Here is a 24090-nt window from a genome sequence, read left to right on the forward strand (position 1 = left end):
AAATTAAATGGTGAAATGCCGCTCCTGGGTAAGGGTGCAATTTGAAAGGGTTTTGATCACATTTGGGGAAGGGGTGCTCCGTTCCATATGAGGGGGTGCACCATTATTCTTGGGGGTATAGTCATCCCTGCTTAACTGACACTTTTTACATAGGAGGTATAACATGCTGAAGCCATTGAAACTTGACCCCCCCCCCTTACAAAAATTTCTGGATCCGCCCCTGGAGTTGTATATCCCAAATTGCATCAGAAACAACAACAGCTCTTTCGTCTCTCAAGTCCATTAGTCTTTTCTTTTAAACGCGAAACATTCAAAAGTAAAGGTATGAAAATTCCTATCAAAATTATAATATCAGTAGCAGGCCGCCGTATTTCTTTCGAAGATTATCAGGTGTATCTGATTGAAAACCCTTGGTCTGGGCTGATAAACTCGTTTGAAATGAGGTGGAAAAACAATTCCTTTGAATGGTGAGAGCTTTATTGTGTATCAGATAAGATCTAAAAAAGACTGTAAGTTTAATATTATCTCTGAATGTCAGAGTCTGGTATAGTATTGGAAGGCGATAAATTGGAAATATTGGAAAAGATATTGTTCGGGAAATAGGTAAAATGCTTGGAAGTACATAAAAGCGCTGTAGAATTCGTAAGTAGAAATATATATCTATAAGGAATCATTTCTTCTTTTTATAAATGTAAATTAATCGATTATAAATGCTTAAATAACGTTGTTATAGCTTCGAAGTGCAATTCTAAATCTCCGTCTAACCATTTATAAGGAATGAAACATTAGACCTCTTTTTAACTTAAAAATTTAATATGTTTCTTTTTCCTTTTTTGAATGTTACGTATAATGAGTACGCGATTTTATATATGGGTGCAGGAAAAGCTCCCTACGTTGATTCATTCAACACCAAACCAGAAACAGTGGTGCATTAAGTCGGTGTTGATTGATTGTATTTTCATGGAACTCTGTGTCCGAAAGAGAAAAAAACCCTTTTACCAGCGTTCGAAATTGAGAATTGAACGAAAAAACCTCACAAATCACAAACAAACCGTAACCATTCAAATATTAAGAGCCGCCAAAGCATTGAAAGTAATATTATTGATTAGTTTCACTAAATTTCATTCACGGGAAAGATAGACTAGTTGTAAACAATGAATTACGCTATTTGGCAACCTCAATCACGTGCTTGGCGTGGATAAGAACAAATTGGTGCCAGGCAGACGGGGAATACGAATCCTATTGGTTAACTTTTTTTTTTTTTTTCGCTCAAGAGAAAATCGTCCAAAGTGGCATAGCAGCAACAAACCTTCTGGAAATCTTTTTGTTTACTTTGGGTCTATGTTATTCCGTGAACAAAGTGTAGCCTTCCCTTTCGATTGCTGACTCGCTGATTAGTCAAACGATTTCTGAAAATCAGGCAAAGTTACGGTAACGTGATCGTGACGAGTTTCTAACACGCTTGGCGTCAAATAAAGGAATCAGAACATCAACAGCCATTAAAAGTTCCACTAAAATTTGAAATACTCCGTCCAAACAACAAATAACGTTAAAATTCCATGTAAAATATAAATAATTCGCCAACTAAGTTAAACGTCATTAAAAGCTTTGTATCGCCAATCTCGCAAAGTGATCATTACGCCACCATAACCAACCCGCCCCGTTCTAGCAATATTAGCAAGGCCGAAATACAGTAACATCTAGTCTTCGGCGTCAATAACTTTGATGATTGTTGATAAAATTGCCATGTGGCTCAGTTATCGAAATCTACTCTTTTCAATGCTATATACTTGAAGCAACGATCTTGAAGGATCTAATTTTCAAGCTTAGGGATTAAGATAATTATTACCACAAATTTATGGCTTTATATTCTTTACAAATTTACCTATTTTATGACTATAGTGATTTTTCAGGTACTGGTTGAGCACTTCTTTGGATTAAATGCCTGGAATTTAATGGATTAATGAAACGTAAAGATTTGGCGTGCTTTTCCTTTTCATAGAAAAACAAACTAAACCAAGACATGTGGCCGAAGGTGCACAAACATTTTGTTACCATTACATCTCTAGGACTGCCTCTAATTCTCTTTACGATAGCTTTAACATCCTTACCAACTGCCAAAGGTAAGGGAAAAAATCCTTTTTGTCTTGTAAAAGTGATAATATTAATTTGAAAAAAATATTTGTGACTGTTCAATTTATTCGCCATCATGATGAAAAGGGATGAAGATATTTTGCAGCGGTTTACCAAATATTAGACTATAATAACTTTATTCTGGCTTATCAGCAAGCCCTATCGCAATGGTGTCCATAGATATAGTATAGCTAGATGCACAATGGGGTCGTTTCCAAAATTTTAAAAGTGTTTTTTTTCTGAAAGAGCATGCTTAAAAACATAGGATCTGACCATTTTTTAAATAATTTGACTAAGTTTAATATTTTTGAAAAATTGTTTTAATTGGTGCTCTTTTACTGCTTAGGTTTCCCGCCGATGACACCACAAATGATGAAATGCCATTTACTGTTGCCATTCACACAGCAAAATATTCAACTCGCATCTTTACTCACGTGTATTGGCAACGATAGGGTTGATAGCAAGCGTAGAGCGCAATATTTAATTCGCTTCTTGATTATCATAGCGTGGAAAGGATGCGCAAAAGTTCATCATTTGTGACGTCATAAAGACCACGCCTTGTTTGAAAAAATCGAACATTTAAATAAATTAATTTAAAAAATAACTGTAAGGAAAATGAAAGCATTTTCTGGGTCCATGTTATTATTTTTGCTTATTCTATCAATTTCAGTGGTAGTACTTTTGACTGAAGAAAACAACCCGATTCTGTAGCGAAAGCCAATGGACGCGCGAAACTTGAAATAGACTGGCAAAAGCTTCGCCTACCAACATCACACTAGAGACAACCACCCTAGAGACACATTCTCTAGTGTGGTGTTGAGCCTACGCGGATGCAAAGCTGTTTTGCATTTCATCAGGCTAGAGCCGCTATATAGATAGGCCGACGCATCAGCTTAAGATTAGCCATTTTGGATCGAATTTTTCATTGTTGCACTTTTTGGGTTTTCACAGCAAAGTTTCGGATTTCGCCAAATTTGCAGAAAATAATATTTTATTTTATAAACAATTCACGTGCCGATAATAATTGCTTACAGTGAACAATCACCAACGCGATAACTCGCCAGAAAAGACAACCGCTCAAACACGCTCTCCGATCCAAAAAGGCTGATCTTAAGCTGATGCGCCGGCTCGTATATATAGAGGGCCTTACATCAGGTTACAGCAAAAGTTGTTGCTTGCATGCGCTTTTCGGACATTTGCCCGTCAGTACTAAAAGAGCTTGTTGCCCATGGAACCGGTTTCTCGTTGTGAGTCTTGTTAATACTACATCTATGGTGGTGCCCAGCCTACGGCCCGCAAAGCTGACCCGTGTGGCCCACTGTTACCAATCGAAAACCATTTTCTGTAATATTCCATAATTGTCCCAGACAATCCAACCCCCAATAACCCTTACTGACATGTCCGTCCTTTTGGGCGGTATATTGATAACTAGAAATTAAAATTTTAGACGTTTCAATGCTCCCTTGTAAACTTGATCTTTCTGACGTCGGGGGATGGATACCCTCAGCAGCGGCATATTATTTATTCATTTATTTAAGTTGTTGCATTATTGACGTTTCTATTAGTTAGTTTAAACTTAACGGAATGAAAAAAAATTACATTGTTATGGCTCACTCCACTGCAACAGCAGAAAGTTTGTCGAAGTGTGTCAGTACCTGTCAATGGTAAAATTACAGTGTGGCTCCGATACGTTGTGGCATGACCTTGAAATTTTTACTTCTTTTTGGGGCAATAGGCAAAGGTAATCGGCGGTTCGTTGAGTTGGATTGCTTTCGTGGCAGGATTAAGAAATTTTCCCCACTCAAATCCACGCGAGTTACATGTCCCACTTATCAGAGCAACACAAAACTCGCCTTCTGGTTGAATCATTAGCATATTTTATTCCGTCAATAACAATTACGTTCACTGAACGGACCGTGATTTGTTGATTGTGCTGTGACGTCACCTGGAACCGATTAAATTGATAGCTAACTTAAAGTCTGTTTTGACTGAAACACTGACTTTTGCCTTTGTCGCAATGGGAAGGAAATCGCCATTATACGAGGGCTGTTAGAAATGTATCTGACTTCATTTGTTTCTGTGAAAACCTGATGAATATGAATCAAGCACGCTTTTCTGAGCTGATTTTGAACCTTTTTGCACATGCGTGTATTTTTTACCGTCTGTCAATTGCATCAATCGCTGGGAAACCAAATTTGACCGACGTAAAGTGTAGTGGCCTCGTCGGTTCTTTTTAAATTTCAAACAAAATGGCGAAGCAATCGGAGCAGCACTAACCTTTCAAAATAGCCTCTTCAATTGAGAAAACAGCTAGAAGTCGCAAGGAGCCGTATCGGGAGAGTAAAGAGTCCATAAAACTACAGGGAGTCTGGTCGAAATTAAGTGCGAGAAATTCACTTAGAAATAGTCACCGAAAGCAGTCTGCATCTGTCGAATGGTTTTCACTTGGATGTCACCTAGTTCATGGAAAATTTTGCTTCAGTAGTCGAGAGCCTTACATACTAACTAAATTAAACTTCTTGCCAGCAGCCTGCTGCTGACACTCTAACAGATGGGGAAACAATTCACGCATGCGCACAAAGGTTCAAGGTCAGCTCATGCAAATCCACTTGTTTTATATAAATCAGATTTTCATAGAAAAAAGGGTCGGATAATTTTCCAACAGCCCGCGTAGTATTGTAATGCATTTTCATTGTAAAAGCTGCCTAATGCCGAATACAAAAGAAATTGATGCTCCACCAGAATTGTGCTAAACACATCTATAGAACAACTTTAAAAAAAAGACAATTTTACAGACTATTGTAAGCTTATGTTTCTGCATTACCTAGAGCTCCTTTTTCAGCGCAAAAAGATTGGAGTTTTGAATGTAAAGACAACTAGCAAAAGTTTTTATTGAATCTTGTAATCCCCTCCTCGAAATCACGTGTCTACAAATTTTTGAAATTCACAGACACGCTTGATTTTTTTGTAATGTGTTGTTTATATTTTTACTTTATGTACAAGGGTATCGATTTGTTTCTAAATATTATGTTAGTTTCACACCAGCTGCGACGGCAACAAAATACGTTATTGTTCACCTTGTTGCTCTAAACTGTAGCTGTTGTTTTATACCTGAAAAGAAATGGTGATGCCTGCCATATCAATGTCAAGATCAACTTAAGATTAAGATAAAATAATAGTTTAAAAAACTAAAAAAAACACGCTTTCGTAGCAAAATGAACTAAAAAGTGAAAAATAATCTTTGGATGATAGTAGTTGACCAATCACTTAATTTTAATGTAATACAAGAAACCGTGGGGTGCTGTCTATTTACATTTTTGCATGGACAACAAATGGAAGAAATTCAAGACAACTGATAAGAAGCCCCCCCCCCCCCCCCCCACGCTTTTTTGTATCACATTAAAATTAAGTGATTGGTCAACTACTATCATCCAAAGATTATTTTTCACTTTTTAGTTCATTTTGCTACGAAAGCGTGTTTTTTTTATAGTTTTTTAAACTATTATTTTATTTTCTTCTTTTTAGTTTACTTGTTTTACGAAAAAATATTCATTTCAACATTGTTCAAAATCTTTTATATTCATGAAATTCGCCCCCCCCCCTCAAAAAAAAAGCGACTAAAGGTCTCGGGTGGCATTCGAAACGTGGTCTCTCGAACTCCAAAAAGAGCAACTGTACCCCTTAAAGTGTAATAGCCGAGCTCTAAAAACATTCAACTTCGCTGATAAATTGCCTGTGGAGTAATTGTCTAATCCAGCTAATCCATCTCAGTCATCGATGTATGTGTGCGGAAATCATATCTACATTACTTTGAAAATTTGAGATGCATTTGAATAAAAGTTTTGTTCAACAATGTTCTGATCAGCAATGAATTTCCAATTGAAGGCTCACCTAAATTTTGGCGTGAAATTAGTTAAAAACAATTATATTTTATGTTCTAATTACCTTGGGACATTGGAACAAATTTTGTCTGATGCAGAAAAAATTAAAGGTTTTTGTAGATATTTTTAAATAATTTTTGCGAGCATTTTTTAATGTATTTTTTAAAATTTTTCCTTTTTCACATTGTTGGATTTATACCAAAATATTGATTAAAATTGGAGGAAACTAACAATTAAACGAGTTAATTAATTAATTTGATTATAGAATATTGCATTGTCATCGGGTCTGAGGTCGCGTGCCAAATTTCAAAAGAATCCGATCGCAGGAAGTGGGCGAAATTTGAGCTACAAAATTCCGTTATAAGATACATACATACATACATACATGCAGGTGAAGCTAATAAAAACGTGTTAAAAAAGGATTTAATTAAACTTGCCAAAGGGGGTGTGACTAAAAGTGACATGTAATTCCAGCATGTCTTTCTGGGGTCAAGGTTCAGTGTTATCTGATCTGTTTCCTCAGTACACCGGCAGAAGGCGTCTTAGCACTGTTGCGCCATCTATAATTCAATAACTTTCAACACATCAACAGCGAAAGTTTTCCTGTTTAATTTTCCGTAACAGCACAACCAACAAATTATGCTCTTCTTAGTAAGTGTTTTTTTTTAATGATGGAATGCAGAGGAGTCTATCAATAAGAGATTGCCAATATGAGATCTTGCTCCTTTAAGTATATTGAAATGTTTGTTACTATTGGGACTGCCTACTGACTCCTCGACACCTGCAGACCTATCGTTCGGGCAAACTTAACCTGGCAGCTTCGTAATGCTGTGATTAGGATCTGCGCAGCCTTCACAATGCTGCCAGGTTAGGTTTGCCCCAACTATAGTAAATTCTTCAGAGGTTGGCATCCATTCTTTCATATGGCACCTCTATCGACGAAAGTAGTTACCACTTACGAATTCTGACGCCCAGTTTTCCATCAGATGGAGGTTCATGGCTCTCCTGATAAAAAACTACACTGACTTTTGCCAAGAATGCCCGAGTCAAATGAGCACTCTTGTGATCATTTACGTGCCGCATAGTTATCTGAGTGGACCTTGATGATATTTTACATCTTAAAAATCTACCGACTTGAGCCGGGTTTGAACCCGTGACCTCGGCCCAAGAAGCCAACTTATAGGAGCAGAACTAAATTCTTGTTTATCCCAGCTTCTGCTATAACGAATTAACCACTATGCCACTCTCTCACAGATGAAGTATTTACAGTATGTCTTGTCGATGCAGTTTATCTGCATTGGTCAAACTAAACGTGCACTTTAATTCCAATAAAAGCACATTTTTTTTCTAGTTTTCGAAGGTTATGCAAAAAATAAATGAACAATAAAAAGAAATAAAGAAATAAAAGGTAAAATTTTGCATCCTAGGCATCTGCCTACTCTGCCTATTTACAACATCGCTCTAGATACATTTTTTAAACTAGAATTTATAACAAAGTTTTCAAAAAAAAAAAAAGTCAAAACGCATTGTTCCAATGATGCTTTTTCATGTACAAAAAATGCCTTAAAATATTTTAACTAAACAATGTATAATTTTGTAGTAAGCGAGAGATTGTGCCCAAACTGAAATATTAATGAACTGATTGAAATACTTAAATTTATTAATTTGAATTTTGTTTTGATTTAGGGCTTTCACATTCAGGTATTCCACAGAACATTACTTGCAAAGATAACCCCGACTGCCAAGCAATTAATGGATCGATTTGCCAAGACAGCATCTGCGCATGCCCAGAAGACAAGCCTGCTTTCGTCAATGTGACCATCAACTCGACAGTCAGTGAAGGTTACTGTTTAGAGTGTAAGTACATTTATTTATGATTTGTTTTGACATCTCGAGGGGGGGGGACAAAGCGTATGAGGCTGTTAAATCTGTCCTTTTTTTAATTTATTTTTTTAAGTGAAGTTTTCCATTGTGGGGGGGGGGGGAGTAAAGTGTAGACGGGATTGAAATCCTCGTGTCTTTAAATTTTAAATAACTTCTGCAGAAAAAAATCACACCAACTTGATTTTTTCTTTAAAATTCCTCTGAAATCTAGTCTTATTTTTTGACCCAAATTACTTCTGTTAAGAGCAAGAAGGATATGAAAATTTTTGAAACTGACGTAGGACGTCATGTCCACAACGCTATTTTAGCAAAAGTAAGCTTCCACCCATAATATCTTTGCAATATTTAACTATGCAAAGACTTGCAGGGAACTTGCAGTGCAACGCGATTTGACTTAGATGAAATGGATACAATCCCCAGTTTTTCCCAAGTAACGTATCCCAGAACTAAAGCGAACTCCTCTCCCGCAACATAAAATTTTTCAGACGCGAAACTCTGGCCTTAGTATCGGCTTCGTTATTGACTACTAATCTATTAGCTTCGTCCATGGATGTTCATCCCTTTGTCAGCACTGAACGCGAAAGTTACTACACTCTACGTTACTAGTCTAAATCTCGTTTTGCTATTGTGTACGAAAAACCACTTACAGTTAAGGAAAGATTTTATGCAGCCACCGCCAGTTTATGTAGAACTAGTGGTACCCGCACGGCTTTGCCTGTAGTAGAAAATTGAAAGGTCATTTGGTTTGCCTGTATATTTAAAAATAATGGATGGTGAATTTCTCGCCGATTTACTCGCCCATGTTACGTTCCACGTTCTGATAATTTGGTAATTTACTCGTCCACATTATGATAATTTGCTCGGTAAAATGATTTTAAAATTGGAATAGGAAAAGAACAAAATCGAATTTTTGAAAAATCGCTTCGAGGTGCGCACTCCCATGCTACAAACTAATTTTGCGCCAAATTTCATAAAAATTGACCGAACAGTCTAGGCGCTATGCGCATCACAGAAATCCTGACAGACAAAGATCCAGACAGAGAGACTTTCAGTTTTATTATTAATAAAGTTAACACTTTTTTTTTTTTTTTTTTTGAAATACAATATAAATTGAGTTCTTTATGTAGGAAAGGGTAATACATTGGTAAGGAACGGTTATGGATAGTCTCTTGGATGTTTACTAGTGTTCACAATAATGATGTATATTTATCAAAAAGTTGTATACATGCTCTTTTTTACAACTCGAAATAAACAGTAAGTTAACCTCGCGCGTTGACTTACGCGAGGGTCATTGGAACATATCCCTCGGGTTAATCAAGACTTCACTGTATAACAGCTAAAACAAATTGCAAATGATTACACCCAAAATTGACTTTACTTGCTGTTGCCCCTCCTTGCCCCCCCCCCCCCCCCGAATCGCCACCACTGAAACCTTGGATTAATGATTAATCCCTGGCTCTTTCCCTCGCAAAATCTGGTTTGATGTAGTACATATGAACCGAAAAGTTATGAGGAAAGCAAAGCTAAGTTGGTCATTGATGTACTGTTTTGAAATTTGATATATATATGAATAACTTAAAAGGAAAACTTTAAAGCTGAATTTCTCATGCGCTAAAAATCACCATCAATATTAATACAGTAGACCCTCGATTTACGCGTGGGTTGCGTTCCACGGAAATGCCTCGTAAATCGAAACCGCGTAAATTGAGACCTAACACTAGTGTTAAAATAGGGGTTTGGTTCCGTAGATAACAAGATACTTCATTCTAGTGATAACTAATTGTACAATAAGTTTAATGTGAACTTATATCGACTTTTATGCACAACACGCATAAAGAAAACATAAGCCAATTTCGTGTTATGTTTATAAAGAGGAGTTGGCTATGATATAGAGATGAGACGGGTTCAGCCCGGGCCCGAAGCGGGCTCGGGCTCTAGAACCGAAAATAGGTTTCGGGCTCGGGCTCAAGCACAGATATTCAATCGCCAATCTCCATACAAATTCAAAGCAAATAAATATTTTCCTACTATGAGAAAATGAAAGGAACATTTAAATCAATTCAATCAATGTCAAATTTACCCCCCCCCCTCCCCCCAAAAAAGTAAATAAATAAATTAACGCTTATTTATAGTGTTTTTTGCGATTATTATTGCAATATGTCATACAGTAATGCATTTGAAGTGCAGCATTTTAAGAAAATTTAGAAACTTCTCTGTTAATGAAGAACATTTGATGTAAAATTTTTCATTAACAGAGAGATCATGTCAGACTGTAGAAGGCTCAGTTTTTGATACAAGGAAGTATCCTTCGGGCTCGGGCGGGCTCGGATTTCGGTCCGAGACAATATCACTCGGGCTCGCGTGGGCTCGGTTACAAATTTTCGGGCTCGGGCGGACCCGGGCTCTCAAAAATGAGCCCGAACTCATCTCTACTATGATAGTCTTTTTGCAGTCATTAAGAATTTTTCTCTGTAATTCCTTGCAGAGCATTAATGCATCCATGATCACTTGCGTCATTTCCATGATGGAATCGTCCTTCACTAACAAATCAGAAAGATCATTTCTATTGTCTAGGAATGGCTCAAAATTTTCTATGTGAATGTTTTTGGTTGAGCATCACCGACGTCGGTACCTGCGTTGGTTTTGGCCTCCTTTGTCATTCCTAAAAGCTCTTCTTCCAGTAAGTTCTGAACTGTATGGGTTTAATAACTTTACTTCTGGAAAGAGCTCTGGAACCAATCGCATAAAATGTCTCCAGTGGCCGAAGCTCGATTATTAGCACGCCAAAATGCAGTTGATTACGCGTAATCTGAAATCTTTAGGAGTTTGAATTTTGAAAGAGGGGAAAATTCTATCTGTTTGCATTACCGCATCCGCGTAAAATCGAAACTCATCCGTGTAAAATAAAATGAAGGTGAAATACATGAAATACACCGCCAGCTCAGTCATTTCCAACCGAGGACTGCAATTTCGTGCTTATTAGCACTCATCAGCCCGGCATAGAAAAGTGACTGAGCTGGAGACTGGAAAAAAAGGAGAACTTCCAAAATAAGCAAATATTATACTATATAATGTATAAAAAATTCACTTACCACAAAAAAAGTTCGAAAAGACTGAGCTTTTTCAATGCATGATTTAATCGAAATGGCACACGCCAGACAATTTCGCACAGTCCTGTCTGTTGAATCTCTGTGTCTCTCGGATTTCAGTCGCATTCCACAAACGCTGCTCTGGTTTCGCAACAGTTTCAACGACGCGACGCATAAATCATGATTAATTTCGCAATATCCTAAGGTTTAAAACTCTAAATCAGTAGCTTCGTCGTCTGGTATTGACGCGAGAGTTCTGAACTAAAACAAATGCGTCTGCACTGAATGGAACACCTTATTACAAAATGATCGTATTGAGTGAGGATTCAATATTAATTTATGCACGTTGTTAAGATACCTTTTTTTTCCGACGAAAAGAAGAATTCTTTTTTGTATTTTTCCCCTCTCAATTTTAAACACGTGTTGTATCCATAACAAAATATACGGTCAGTTGTACTCAATGGAGCCTACTTGTGTGAGACTTGTGTATGGGGGGGGGGGGAGGGGATGGCAAGGGCTGTAGCGTATACAGACTTCGGTGCTCCTCTCACAAGATTTATAAGTAATAACAATTTTAAAGTAATAATACCCCCTCAAATAAGAAGTTTTTTTTGCATTTCATCATAGTTTTATTTTTTTAGAGAGTGCATTCTCATACCTCTTGCTCCCCTCCCCCCCCCCCACGCGCCGTGGGGTTGTGGTGGTGCTTTTTACGTCACTGGACTACTCGATATCTTGCTGTTCAAAACCACATAGTTGCAAAACAAAAAATACAACCTTTCCGTAAAATATTATTTGCTGTAATTTACCGCTCTTGAACCAAGGCTGAGGCAAAAGTACATGCAATACACCGACGACCTAGCTATGACAGCCAGAGACTGCTTTTCGTCCTTGTTAGGGACTCATCAGTCTGGAAAAGTCAATAACCGAGCTAACTCTTAGCATCATTTTCAAGTTGAACCGCACCATTGCTTGCGGGCTCTCGTTTGTATACTAGATTAATTTTGGCAACCAGTTTGTTGGTAATCTCGTTTCCAATGGGAGTATTGACTGTCCCAAACTGATGAGTCCATAACGAAGACGAAACTGCAGTCTCTGGATGCCATAACCAGGCTGTCAGTATATCGCATGCATATTATTTTCATTTGAAGTTCTTTTATCCTTTTGATATTTTCTTTTCCAGCGTGGAACACGACGGGGGCCAACTGCAGCTTCAGCGAGCAGTGCGACTACGACCACGGTCTGTGTGCGAATGGCGTCTGCGCATGCGAGAGGAGATTCACGTCATCAGACGAAGGAGAATGCAAACCCGTCAGTACGTACTCACATAACCAGAATTAGAAAGTTGGGGATTGATACCTTTTTTTTTTCAGGGCAACCAAGATCGCTTAGTACTCTCACTTAGCCCGATCAATGTCGTTTGATACAGTGTGTTTGTGATTGGCAGATACGGGGCACGAGGTCCTTTTTCCGTTTCAGAGAAAAATTTCTACGAAAATAATCACACAACCTTGATTTATATGTTAATACTAGTGGTACCAGCACGGCATTGCCCGTAGTTGAAAAATTAAAAGGTCATTTGGTTCGCCTGTATATTTACAAATAATAGATGATGAATTTCTCGCCAATTTGCTATGTTCTTTTGCTCGCCCATGGTCGCATATGGTAGTTTGCTCGTACACGTTAAGGTAGTTTGCTAGTCCACGAAATGGTAATTTGCTCGTCCACGTTATGATAATTTGCTCGGTAAAATGTTTTTAAAACTGGAATAGAAAAAGAATAAAATCGAATTTTCGAAAAATCGCTTCGAGGTGCACCCCCATGGTGCAAACTAATGTTGTGCCAAATTTCATGAAAATCGGCCGAACGGTCTAGGCGATATGCGGGTCACAGAGATCCAGACAGAGAGACTTTCAGCTTTATTATTAGTAAAGATCTGAAATGCGGTCCTCTCTCTTTATCCTAGACATAGAATTGTGTTATGATATGCATTTTTCTGGTTGCAAAAACTTCAATTCGTCAGAAACGAATTCAAGTGATTTTTTTTTGTCACTTTTTTCAATTTTTAGTTGTTTTTTTAATTTTTTTTAATAATAATTTTTTTTTGGTTTGATAGATTTTTAAAATTATTTTTTATCATTCTTTTCAATGAATTTTGAATGATCTTTTTCCTTTTAAAAGCATTTTGCTTTAAAAACTATTTTGAGTTTCTCACTCTGTAGCAAGTTTTAGGCATTCTGACTAGAATTATTTGAACCTTGTAATTTTTACCATATTACAACCTCTGACAATAAAGTTCAGTGAATAAAGTCAGAACGACCGAACTGGCAACACTATTGAAACAAATTTTGTTTGACGCGTGGCCACACTCCGAAAGAAACATACATCATGTTCACCAGATCTCAGTCCTCCAGACTTCTTCCTATTCCCACAACTCTAACTCGCTTTTAAAGGAAATAGATTTGCCAATGTTCCCGACATTCGGCGCAACGTGACAAGGCTTTTGAACTTCATCCCAAAAGAAAACATCTTGCAAAGTTTACAAGACATCTATAGCAGATCTCAGTGGTGCATAATTATGAGAAGTGATTATTTCGAACGACAGTAGGGAAATTTTCATCTAATTTTACATAACAGGTCTATTCCCCGAACTTTATTGTCAAAGGTTGTATGATAACAAATGTTCAAGTTGAACTTAATTTTTCAAGACGAAATAATTTGTTTTTAGCATTCTTTAGAATTTGATAAAATTAAGAACAGTTAATAAAACAATTAAATCTCTTAAGCAATAAAAGCCTATACAGTCATCCCTCGTGTAACACAGTACTTGTACAACACGGTTTTGATATTACACGGTACCAAATTTGCGGTTATTATTGCACGGTTTCGATACTACACGGTACGCTACTTGAATTTAATTCTTCATGGGTTTGATATAACACGAAGGTTATCTCTAAAAATTATGGAATTTAGGATAATACAGTGGTGGACAAAATTATAGACTCATTTTTTTTTTATTTTGTTTCAATTACAACATGGCTCAGTTTAAATTATTTTCATTGAAGTAAAGATGAATAGTTGAAGAAATAGTTCTAAAATTAGTACATCTTATCAATTAAATTAAAAAATTCATAAAATTAGAAAATTTGCAAATTTAATATTTTATCATTAAGTGAAACCTGGACAAAAGTTTAAACTCAAAGGTAAAAAATCCAGGATTACGAGAAAGTTTCGTTCGAAAATGTTAATTTAACGCCATAGAATGAATAAATGTTGCCATCAGTGATTGCTAAAAGTTTTGTTTTTGGAAATTTATGAGAAACATATAAATGCATCGCTGGACAAAATTATAAACTCATTTTTTTTTTCATTTTTTCAATCATAATTTAATTTAGTTAAAAAAATTTTTGTTCCAGTAAAGATAAATAAATCTCTCAGCATGGTAAAGTAGGATTGGCATTTCTTAATGGAAGATAGAACGCTGAAGATTATCAATTAATACTGGAAGATCATCTCATACCTTTTGCTCATCTGATTCTTGGAGGTAACTGGTTATTTCAGCAAGATAACGCGAGTGTACACACAGCGAGAAGTAGAAAAGAATGGTTCAAGCGCTGGGGTATCAAAGTTACCAAATGGCCAGCTCGTAGTCCGGATCTTAATTCGATTGAAAATCTTTGGGGGACCACGGTTCGCAAAGTTTATCATGATCGGCACCTGTACCAAACCATAGAGGAATTAAAAAGGGCAATATTTTCAGTATGGAACCATATGCCACTGCAGCTGTTGGAAACGCTTGTGAAATCTACATGCCCATTCGCATATTCGAGGTAATTCAGAAAACTGAGAGCCCAACTCGTTTTTAAAAGTTTGTAGTTTACACTAATGGCTAGATTTAATGCAGTGTTAATTTTTAAAACATTTCAAATATTGATTTTTTTTCAATTTATCCATGTTAATAGCAAAATTACATTTTCCTAAATCTATACTTTTGTTTTACTGAAGTAATTGCAAATGTAACTTAATTAAACTCAAAAAAAAAAAAAAAATTTGTTAGCTTATAATTGTGTTTATGCAGTATTGTAAGTTTAATTTTGTAATTCAGCGTTGGTTCATTTTTGGACATTAAATGATTAAGTATTTGAATAAAATTCTACCAAAATTCAGAGTTTCTTACTTTTGTGAGTTGATACTTTTGTCCAGGTTTCATGTATTATAAAGATATTAAAGTTGAGATTTTTTTAATTAAATTATTTATTTCATAAAGTTTATGAGTTATACTGAATTTAGGACTATTTAGTCAGTTATTTATCTTTACTGGAACAAAAAGTTTTTTAACTGAGTTAAATTATGATTGAAAAAATGAAAAAAAAGTCAGTTTATAATTTTGTCCAGCGGTTGCATTTATATGTTTCTCATTAATTTCCAAAAACAAAACTTTTAGCAATCACTGATGGCAACATTTATTCATTCTATGGCATTAAATTAACATTTTGGAACGAAACTTTCTCATAATCCTGGATTTTTTACCTCTGAGTTTAAACTTTTGTCCAGGTTTCACTTAATGATAAAATATTAAATTTGCAAATTTTCTAATTTTATGAATTTTTTAATTTAATTGATAAGATGTACTAATTTTAGAACTATTTCTTCAACTATTCATCTTTACTTCAATGAAATTAATTTAAATTGATTCATGTTGTAATTGAAACAAAAGAAAAAAAAACTGAGTCTATAATTTTGTCCACCACTGTATATGTAACAAAACTGTGCATTGGATAAGCATTTTATAATTTAATTGTTTTGATCATGTTATACCTTGAGAAACCAAGTTTTTTTTAAAAAATAAATACGATTTTTTACATAATTAATCACAGAAAATTTTCTAATAAACACAAAAGCAAATGCATGAACAGATTTTTAGAGATGATGATTGTGATCGTTTAGCAAAATTTTTTTAATATTAGTTTAAAAACAAAAAAACCTTAGAAATTTTTAAAAGTTGAACATTTCCTAAAATTTTTTAATTTAAAAAAAAAAGTAGGCAATATTGAAAAAAATTTTCAATGAATTATTGATTGCAAAATAAGTAAGCATGTTATGGTTTCAACAAAAATAGGATTTACTTTTAAAAAAATGTTTAAAAGGTGCTATGACCCCTTAATACATTCTATTAATGCTTGATAATAACTCTAATAAGTTTTAACTTCGAATTTATGAAACTTGGTTTTGATATAACACGGTATACATCCCTTGATTTACATTATTTCTAAGTCTCGTATAGCAGGGTTTCGCTATAACACGAAACACGGTTTCGATACAACACGATACATATTGACATGATTTTTACTATGTACAGTAAAACCTGTCAAGTTGACCACCCTTAAAAGTTGACCACCTGTCTATGTTGACCGCTTTTGTCAGGAACGGAATCAGTCTTATCTCATATAATGAAGGAAAACCTCCGTAACTTGACCACCTCTCTATCTTGACCACCTGTCTATCTTGACCACTAATGTACACCAAATTTGGTTTGGAGTATTGTAAAAAACCCTTAGTAAGTTGACCACTTGGTTTATTTTTTAAAACTTTCTTCAGCAAATCATTTAGTTTTATTATTTATTTATTTATTTATTTATTTATTTATTATTATTATTATTATTCTTTCTTCTTTTTTTTTTTTTTTTTTTTTGATAGCTTTCCAAAATTGTTTTTAATGCTTCGATGACAGACTAGCATTTTACTAACTAAACAGCAGCATAAATATTATGCTGATCTTTATTCTCCAAACTTGTTTTTCATTTGTTGTTCTATTTGAGATAGCTTTTTGTACTCTGTTCAATGAAAATAGGTGTCAGTAGAAAAGTTCAAAGTCTTTTCTTTCAGTTGCAATATTTTGTAGCACAACAGGAATTGTGCTAAAAAAAAAGCAGGCCCGGATCTATACATTTTGGGTCCCCCTGCAACAAAATATGTAGGGCCCCTCCCTAGTGACCAGAAGTGTCTAATTGTAAAGTGAATAAGCTAGTTTTTTTTCTATTTTTTCTTCAATTTGTAGGGCCGTTAGCCCCTTTAAGGACGCGGGTCCTCGCACTGCGGGTACGCAGATCTGGGCCTGCTAATGAGTAAAGTTACATGTTTCTGGTGCAAGGGATTAAGAGATAGGACATTTTAATTTTGCCTTTATGAACTGGGAGAGTCGCGCTTATTGCTCTTTGTGCTATAAGTTGTACAAAAAAGGCTTGAAAAAGAAAGTTAGTTGAACTTGAGATTTAAAAAAAGTATAAAATATTATATTAAAATTAATTGAAAATGGAGAAAGCCAGAGAAAATTAGACGGCACAGATGGAATTTCTAAAACTACAGTGTCTAATATAGTTAAAAACAAGGAAAAAACAACAAAATTATTTGATTAGTATTTTTAATTATTGTTTCACTTTCAATAATGCTAAACAATGAAAGTGAGTTAAACAGAAAGAATATGGTGGAATTACTCAAAAAATGAATACATGGTGCAAGAAATGACAAAAAAAGAAAAACATTACCCCCTTTATAAGTTGACCACCTGTCTAAGTTGACCGCCAAAGTACTGCACCGCGAGTGGTCAACTTACACAAGATTTACTGTACATGATTAGTTAGTGTAAAAAATAAGTTTAAAAGTCATAAGCTGCCAGTTTCGTATAGCACGGTTTCGGTACTGCACGGAACGAATTACGAATTATTTGCTATACGAGGTACGCCTGTACATTCCTTATATGATGTAAACGTGTGAAAAAACCAATCAAGAAAAAAAAATAAGGAAGATATACATAAAGAATAAGCAAAGAAATAAATAAATAAAATCAAGAAGAAAAAACCCGCATCGAAAATGCTCGCAATACAAGTTTTAAATACCATCTCCTTTCGTAACCGCAAATAATCCTATCTTTCACCCCCTGTGCAAATATTTGTGCGTCACAGATTTTAGGAAGTGTTTCTAAAACTCCTACACACGCACCGTGATTCTAATTGGCATGGTTTCAATCCTGATTGCAACGAACAGGTTGCTACTTCTCTGAGTTCCAAACAAATGCCATTTTTTTTATCTCAAGACAGATAATAATCGAACAATCAACTTTTTATCTTTGGCATTAGTGCTTTGCAGACGACTTGATAGCGTCTGTCTTTCTCTCCTGTTTATTTTTTCTTTAATTTTATTTTAATAAACTAGTGGTATCTGCACGACTTTGCCCGTGGTAGAAAATTAAAAGGTCATTTGATTCGCTTGTACATTTACGAATAATGGATGGTGAAGTTCTCAACAATATGCCATGTTATGGTAATTTACTCGTCCACGTTTTTGTAATTCGCTCGGTAAAATGTTCTTGAAATTGGAATTGAAGAGGAAGAAAATCGAATTTTCAAAAAATCGCTTCGAGGTGCTCATCTCTATGACTATTAACTTTTGGCTAAACTTCATGAAAATCGGCCGAACGGTCTAGGTGCTATGCCCGTCAAGAGATACAGAGATCTAGAGACACAGGACACACACACACAGACCTTCAGCTTTATTATTAACTAGAGGCACCCGCACGGCTTTGCTCGCAGTAGAAAATTAAAAGGTCATTTGGTTCGCCTATATATTTACAAATAATGGATGATGAATTTCTCGCCAATTTGCTATGTTCATTTGCTTGCCCATGTTACGGTTTCACGTCATGATAATTTGGTAATTTACTCTTCCACGTTGTGATAATTTGCTCGGAAAAATGTTCTTAAACTTGGAATAGAAAGAGAACAAAATCGAATTTTCGAAAAATCACTTCAAGGTGCACACCCGCATGCTATAAATTAATTCTGTGTCAAATGTCATGAAAATCAGTCGAACGGTCTAGGCGCTATGCGCGTCACAGAGATCCAGACAAACAGAGAGACTTTCACAGCTTTATTATTAGTAAAGATAAAGATTACTTTAAAAAAAATTATAAAACATATTTTCTTTTTTTCTTTTTATTCGGCAATTTCTTTAGGATTGGATGTCACTCCTAGCTGTTTATTTTTTCAGTTAATGTTTTTAATAATGCTCAACTTTAAACTGTTACGTACGGTGATTACGAATAACTAGAAAGTCGCCCGTCAAGGTATGACGGGTGAAAATGGGGTGGTTAACTTCAGTCAAAAGTACTACTTTTAGTCACTGAAATTGATAGAATGAGCAAAAATAATAATAATAATAATAATAATAACATGGATTCAGAAAATACTTTTATTTTCCCAACAGTTATTTTTTAATTAATTATTTTAAATGTCAGATTTTTTTTTAAACAAGGCGTGGTCTTGATGACGTCACAAATGATGCTCTTTGGCGCATCTTTCTTTCGCGTTTCCACGTTATGATAATCAACAAGCGAATTAAAATTGCGCTCTGCGCTTGCTATGAACCATATCGTTGCCAATACACGTGAGTAAAGATGCGAATTAACTATTTTGCTCTGTGAATGGCAACACAGAATGGCATTTCATCATTTGTGATGTCAATGGCAGAAGCGTAAAACAATGAAAGCGCTCCGATTGAAGAATTTTTTTTTAAATATTAAACTTATATAAATAAATTATTTAAAAGATGGTGAGATCCTATGTTTTTAAGCATGCTCTTTAGAAAAAAATGCTTTTAAAATTTTGGAACGGACCCCATTGCCTGCTTGATGATATTTTGATACTTGAAATTTTAACCCTAACTCCAGTGGATTAACCTTCATTCCCCTAAAACGACTATCTTACCAGTAAAATAGTTAAGTTACCGGATCGAATTCAGCCTTGTTACATGCAGCCTTTCCCTGCATTTTAATCATTACAAAAACATGTTATCAAATTATCATGCCGTGGCGCGAATATCATTGTCGAAACTCGCGGGTTACTCGATCATTGGCTATTATTTATATGAGGTTGTTTCTTTAAATCTTAACTAACGTAAGCATTTCTTTTACCAAAGATGTTTTAATGAATTTATTTGAAACTAGCAGTACCCGCACAGCGATGCCCGTGATAAAAATTTAATGGAAGTCCGTTGAATAAAAAAATTGACCCTCCCTCCCTCTCTGATGTGAAATGATCATTTTTCTTTGTATAAAATGCGTACACACCTTTTCAAAAAAAAAAAAGTTTCTTTGGAATTTAAAACTTTTCGTCAAATCATTAAATTAGATTTACAGTTGCTTTAAAACTCTATTTAGCGAGTGAAGCGGTTTTTACTGAAATTTAAAATATTTCGCCAAATAAACAAAAAAAGACATCAAATAATATCTTTCAAATGTAAAAATAATTCACAGCTCTATTATTTATCGCCAAACTTGCCCAGTAACCACGCTATCATAATCCATCCGTCTAACGAGAGAAAAAAAAAAAAAAAAAAAAAACATCCCGTGGAACATTCAAAAATTATCGTCAGAAAAAAATAAGAAAATGTCGTACATTTCACTCAGATAAAAACAAATTAAAAGTTTCTTTTCTTTCAAAACAAATCGCCAAAACAATGAATTACATTAACGGCTGCCTTAAAACAATAATCCTAGACTGAACCTGCTCAACGCCTAACGTGCCAAGCGACCACGCTACCGGAACCCAGCCCTTTTGCGAGTGAAGCGGATGTTTTTTCTTTGGCAATGATAAATGTTTCGCCAAACAAACAAAAAGGTATAAAATCACATAAACAGTAGCTTTCAAATCTTAATGTATAAGCTTTAAGCTTTATATATTAAGAGCAAGGTAGCCCGGCTTTGTCCGGTCTACCTTGAGAACAAAAATTGTGTCAAGTGACATATATTCAACAATTAATTAAAAGAATGACTTAATAACTTAAAGAATAACTTAAATAAAAGAAGAAAAAAAAACACCCTTCCAAACAATGACGACAGATATTAAAATACTTTTTTGAAATTAAAATGCGAAAGATGGATTCAAAAAAGCGTAACCATGGAAACGTGAAAATAAAATGGTTGACAACCTGAATCAAAATGACATATTTCGAAATTGATTTAAATACGCTTGTAACTTTTTTCCTTTGAAGATAGAAGCTAATTTTTTCGACCAACGAGAGAGATCTGTAGTAAAAAATCTCGCTTTTTCCAATGCTGTCAAAAAGAAAACTGTGGGACAATTCCTTCACTTTTTATTGATAGATTTAATGAAGAAAGTAGTGCATAAATTTCTGCTAAGCCTAAAAAGGTTCGAGCTAAAAACGCAAATTACTCCCACCGTAGTTAAGTTAGAGCATTGAAATAAATTGTTTAGAACGCAGAAAATTCTACCCTTTTTAACGATATATAATATGAATATGTGCAAGTAATTTTTCACCCCTTTAATAGCCAATAATAGGCAATTTAATTGAAATTTGAGCCTAAATTTGAATTAAATAAAGAACTATTTATCGGATTTTTTTCGAATTATAGCCTATGTTACTCAGTAAGAAAGTACCTTTCATATAATGAAAATTTTTTTCAAATAGGTGCAGTGGTTCCGGAGGTTACCTCGAACATATAAACACACAAAAATCCGCCCTCTCTCTTTATAATATTAGTAAAGATATGTTTTTTTCATTTTCATTTAGTAAGCCTTAAAATAAATTGTTTATAAATTTTTGATAATTGCTTCGTGTATTACACATTAACTTTTAATATATTAGATTTATTAGTGTTCCTTTTGTATCATATTTCCTATGAATAAAAAATCTTAAAAGATAGACTAAAATGTACGCAAAGTTATATCTTTTAGAAACATGGAGCAAGCAACTGTTGAGCAAAGAAATTCGAAAAAAAAAGAAGAAAAAAACGAAAAAGAAAAAGTGTCTCAGAAAAAAAAGAAAGAAAGGAAAGAAAAAAAAAAACTTTAAAAAGTTCTGTATTCCTTGACTGCACAAACTTTAACTAGATACAAACGAATACATTTTTCGAATAACATTTTTTATTGTATAGGATAACGGCATCAGTCAGACACATGCTTAAGACATCGCTCTCGGATTAACTCAGTCTTTTAATATATTTAGACTTTTAAAACTATTTTCCTTTCGTGCAACTACATCTCATCTAAGGTTTGGCTGCTTCTGGATCCTCTGAATGAGTTCATTCTAGTTTTATTCGCTCAATTTCGAAAAAAGGTCCGGCCCCCAGTAACAGACACCGACAACTCTGATGATACCCAGTAACAGATAAGATGAGGAAAGGATAAATAACACAATAAGACTTAAATTAAAATACGAAATTGAAACAGGACGAGCAAACATGGCGGCGACGTAAATGATATCTTTTCCATTTCTACCTACTGTTACCTAGTTGTTTTTATGGTTGGGTTATTTCTCATTTTTCAAAAATATTTGTTTTGAAAGAGCATAGTCGAAAACGTGGTTTGAGGTACTTTGTTTCGTAATTTTTACCTATATTGTCTCTTTAAAAAATATCTTCAAGGGCGTTCAGTCGCTGTTTTCATTTTCGCTGCTGACGTCACAGGTGAACAAGTCGCTAAGGTTACCAGAAGAAAACCTTTGAACAATACCAAACTTCGCCAAATGAATATTTTTTTAACTATCAAATATAAATTCTCGTTCCTCTAATAATTGCTCGCAGTGAAAAATCACCAAAAGGCGATAGCTTGCCAGGAAAGACAACCACGCACTCCGATTCAAGCTCACTTCTTGAATCGGCTCTCTTTCACACAAGCTTCTGTCCTCACTTGTGACGTCACAACTTTCATGTGACTCACTTGTGACGTCACATGTTACGTCACGCTTTTCACTCTTTCTTTTTCTTTCTTTTTTTTTTCGAATTTCTATGCTCTACAGTTGCTTGCTCCATGTTTCTAAAAGATGACGTCACACACGTCTTTAGAAATCTGACATTTTAAAAAATTAAGTAAATGTTAAATGTTGGGAAAATAAAAGTATTTTCTAGCTTTATGTTATTTATTTATTATTGTTATTATTTGTTTATTTATTTATTTATTTATTTATTTATTATTATTATTATTATTATTTAGTTAGTTAGTTAATTAAATAATTAATTAATTAATTTTTTGGCTAATTGTATCAATTTCAGTGACCCAAAGTGATACTTTTGACTGAAGGATGCACCCTAGGGTGGTTCAAAAAAACATTTTTTCAGCTAGAGTCCAGGACACCCCCTAATTTTTTTTTTTTTTTTTAGACTTATTAATAGAATTATGCTGTAAAAGTCTTAGCTTCGTACTCAAATTTTAAGAGGGTGCTCAATGATCCCTCAATTTAACATTAGCCGTAGCATAGAAAATGTCACAAATTAAAAACATTTAATTTCCCCAGCTGTTAATTTTGTAAATACTTATTTTATTGCTATGCATTATGCATATTACTCGTGTATATTATAATATGTAGCATTGTTTTTTCAGTTCAATGTATTTTTTTAACTCCCCTCCCCATACTTATGCAGTTTGAGGGAGGGGCTGAGCACCCTCTTTCAGTTGAAATAGGAAGCTGAAATTCTTCCAGTATATTGCTGCCCACAAGTCTAAAAATATTGAGGGTTTGTCCTGTTATCGAGGAGAAACATTTTTTTAACATGTATTTTTGAACCACCTCAATGCACCCCCATTAAATTTTCTTTCTGCATCTTTACAGAAAAAAGCGATCTGATACCCATAGCAGTGGGTGCGGCACTGGCTGGCATTGTGCTCTTGACGCTGGGCGCTTACTTCTGGATGTCGAGGAAGAAAAAGTGAAAGATCAGCCTCACCTTTTTCTCCCACATGACAACTCAACTCGCTGTTGGGATCAGCAAAGCTAAAATGATCATGGATGTCGGCAGTAAAAAGTGCTTCGTTACGCCAAAGACTTTATGGGGGATGCATCAACGTCTTCGTGATTCAGAATTTATATTTATAATAAATGGTTATTTTTTATAAAAAAAGAATAGAGTGAATGATTCTTATAATTATTGACAATTATTGTGCATTGAGTGAGTTTAAACTCGGTTGGCGGAGGCAGGGGTGCCCACAGGAGTGGATTATGGCGCAAGTTGCGCTATCAAAAAAAAAAAAAAAAACTACGGGGGGGGGGGGGGGGGGGGGTATTTTTAATTAATTTTATTTTTTAATTTG

General features: G+C 34.9%; 1 protein-coding gene across 1 annotated transcript; it reads left to right on the forward strand.

The window, feature by feature from the left end:
• The first annotated feature begins 504 nt into the window (after positions 1–504).
• On the forward strand, positions 505–23925 carry LOC129226574 (uncharacterized). Its single transcript, XM_054861191.1, has 5 exons — positions 505–642; positions 1914–2123; positions 7701–7871; positions 12171–12302; positions 23612–23925. The coding sequence occupies exons 2-5, from the start codon at positions 2024–2026 to the stop codon at positions 23710–23712; spliced, it is 504 nt and encodes a 167-aa protein (XP_054717166.1). The 5' UTR covers positions 505–642; positions 1914–2023; the 3' UTR covers positions 23713–23925.
• Positions 23926–24090: the final 165 nt, after the last annotated feature.

The sequence above is a fragment of the Uloborus diversus genome, chromosome 7, assembly GCF_026930045.1.
Source record: "Uloborus diversus isolate 005 chromosome 7, Udiv.v.3.1, whole genome shotgun sequence".
In the NCBI taxonomy this organism is placed as follows: Eukaryota; Metazoa; Arthropoda; class Arachnida; order Araneae; family Uloboridae; genus Uloborus; species Uloborus diversus.

What these genes read in the sequence shown, in the direction of transcription:
- LOC129226574 (XM_054861191.1), top strand. Translation starts at nt 2,024, where the DNA reads ATGTGGCCGAAGGTGCACAAACATTTTGTTACCATTACATCTCTAGGA. An exon ending in ATCCTTACCAACTGCCAAAG is followed by an intron (nt 2,124 to 7,700) that starts GTAAGGGAAAAA and finishes GTTTTGATTTAG; the next exon opens with GGCTTTCACATTCAGGTATT. An exon ending in AGGAGAATGCAAACCCGTCA is followed by an intron (nt 12,303 to 23,611) that starts GTACGTACTCAC and finishes GCATCTTTACAG; the next exon opens with AAAAAAGCGATCTGATACCC.